This window comes from Chondrus crispus, genomic scaffold, assembly GCF_000350225.1.
Source record: "Chondrus crispus Stackhouse genomic scaffold, scaffold_181, whole genome shotgun sequence".
In the NCBI taxonomy this organism is placed as follows: domain Eukaryota; phylum Rhodophyta; class Florideophyceae; order Gigartinales; family Gigartinaceae; genus Chondrus; species Chondrus crispus.
Genome location: NW_005179053.1, coordinates 1 through 2,690, shown reverse-complemented (window position 1 = coordinate 2,690; position 2,690 = coordinate 1). Strand labels below are relative to the sequence as shown.

At 58.7% G+C, this 2,690-nt stretch overlaps 1 protein-coding gene; it reads left to right on the top strand.

Moving 5' to 3' along the window:
• Positions 1-717: 717 nt before the first annotated feature.
• Positions 718-2,425, top strand: CHC_T00003244001 (hypothetical protein). XM_005714360.1 is given in 2 exon segments: positions 718-2,334; positions 2,335-2,425. 1 exon segment carries the CDS (start codon positions 718-720, stop codon positions 2,332-2,334), a length of 1,617 nt encoding a protein of 538 aa, XP_005714417.1. The 3' UTR covers positions 2,335-2,425.
• The last annotated feature ends 265 nt before the right edge of the window (positions 2,426-2,690 follow it).

Here is a 2,690-nt window from a genome sequence, read left to right as displayed (position 1 = left end):
AGTGCATTCGACTTCTCAATCTGTCGTAAAAGAGCAAGTCTGCAAGCTGACTTAGAATGCTTCTGGCATGCAATTATCGCACTCTCCTCTACTAACAATTCACCAGGAGATCACCAGGAGATCAAACTTCATGAGATCAAACTTCATGATCAGCCTGCATTGCTGTTATACACGTGTACACTGTACAAGTGTACAACTCATGATTAATAGTTACAGTATGTACACGTGTTTCGCGTACAGGTGTACGATGTGTAAGCCAAGGAGAAAAACATTTTAACAAAAATTGATCCATATTAGGCCGTCGATTGCGCTCTGCTGTGGAATGGTACACTGTAGCCTGCGTTGGTGCATGGATGGCACTAGTCACATGTGCATCATCACAGTGTGGTGATTCCTTCATATGACTCCCAGTCATTCCTCTCTCATGTCGTTGGCCAACGGCACCTCCCCTTTTGCTCAGTGGTTATCACAATCAGCATATGTTCCAACGCAGCATTTCACCTCCTGCATTCTCCAAACGCTTCCGTGCCTACTTGCAATGGAGGAGATCCCACTATCGCCGTGAGCATCGATTCATTACCAAGACTCTATAAGTGAGACACAATCCTCTGGCGAACGTGAAGCTGGATAGTCACTCTCATCCCCGATCACCGGCTCTCCCCCCTCCCCCTTACGCCGAACAAGCAGCCCCAACTCGACATCCCCGTCCTCTGCACCATGACCACCGCCCTCTTCATCGTGGTCGGCAGCCGTGGCGACACCGAGCCCTCCCTGGCCCTCATCGATGCTCTTCTACGAAACCACATCTTCGCCCACGTGCACATCTGCCTGCAGTCCGACTACGCGCACCTTGTCCCGCCCTCGCCGCGCCTCACGGTCCACCTGCTCCCCTTCTCCACGAAAACCTTCCAGAAGGTCATGATCAAGGACTACATCCTGACGCGCCTGCGCTGCTTCTTCACGCGCCAGCCGTTCGACATCGTCTCCTTCCAGCTGCACTGCATCTCGGCCATGGTCTGCGACATCGTCCTCCCCTCGCTTTCCTCGATCCAGAGCGTCGCCGCGGCCCACCCCCCCTCGCTCGTCCTCGCCTCCTCGCTGGCCGCGAACCTCGCGTCCACTCTCGCCGACGCGCACGCCGTCCCGGCCGTCGTGCTCAACCTGCAGCCCAACGTGCCCACCTCGGCCTACCCGAACTACATGTCTTCCGTTGCCAACGCCTCGCTCGCCGCCACGGAGATCGCACATCTCCAGCGCCATCCCGCCAGCGTGCAGAAGGAGAGCCCCGCCTACCGCGCCACGTACGACTACGAGTTCCACTCCACGTCGCGCCCCGTCGTGAACAAACTGAGGGCGACGCTGGGCCTCGCGCCCCTCTCGGCCGAGCAGCTCGCGGACGTGCTGTATGGGCGCTACCCGCGCGTGCACGTCATAAACTCGTACCCGGCGCAGCTCGTCCCGCCGGGCAAGGACTGGGCGCCCGGCGTACACCATGTGCCCGCGCTGGCTGATGAGTACGAGCCGGCCGGATGGGACGCAAGGAAGGCGTGCCCGCGGGTCGCGGAGTTCCTCGCGCGGGGAGAGAAGCCCGTGGTGGTCAGCTTCGGGTCGACGACGATACAAGGATTTGAGAAGACACTGTCCAGGGCCATCCTGCACGGGCTCAAGGAGGCCGGGGTCGCGCGGGCGATCTTGCTGAGACGCGCGCACGGCGACATCGGCAGTCACCAGCTGACGAAGAAAGCAGCGGATGGGCCGTGGTGGGCGAAAAAAGTACGCGAGTGGGCAACGGGAATGGTGAATCTAGCGATGTGGCTGGTTTGGCTGAATCCACAGGCGGAGCTGTTAGAAGACGCGGCGAACGCTGGGCGTGACGAGGAGCTGCGGGCGTGGGCGGCGGAGCACATGCTGGAGTGCACGGAGGAGCCGCAGTACGGATGGTTGCTGCAGCGGTGCGCGGGGCTGGTTTGTCACGGGGGTGCCGGGACGGTTTTTGCCGGGCTTAAGGCCGGGGTGCCGGTGGTGGTGGCGCCGATCCTGGGTGACCAGTTCTTCTGGGGGTCGCTGGTGCAGGAACTCGGGCTTGGGGCCGTCGCGGGCCCGGACTTGCAGAGGGCCGATTGCGAGGCGTTTGCGCAGGCGATTAAGACGGTGAGGGAGCAGGACGTGCGTGAGAGGGCAAGGGCTTACGCGGAGGAAGGGCATAAGATGGAGAAGGGGAGCGACGTTGCAGCAATGCTGCTGGGGAAGATCGTTGCGTCGGAGGAAGGAAAGTGTTTATCTGACCGCACAGGACAAGCTGTCAATAGGGAGGCATACACATACAGTAGATAGAGCCGACGACGAAGAAGGATAAGGCATTAGAAGGGGGGTGCTCTAAATGTCGGGCAAAAACCTCAATATTAAAAGGAAAAAGCACTTGTAATTGTCAAGCAATCACCATTTTTTATGTTTTGCGACGGGGACACTCTCAGCCTGTCGTCCATGACGGACCGCAAGGACAGACTGTCCGCATTACAGTCTGTCACACGCGGTACTTAGACCCACGAGACGGCGACGACGAGTAAAGACTGAACCATGAGGATTACGATTTATCAGGTTATGGCCCGCTTCGCTTCACTGCGCAACACTCCGAACATCGAATAACAAACTGGATCGCGCTTACCCCAAGCACCCAGGACCGGCACGCA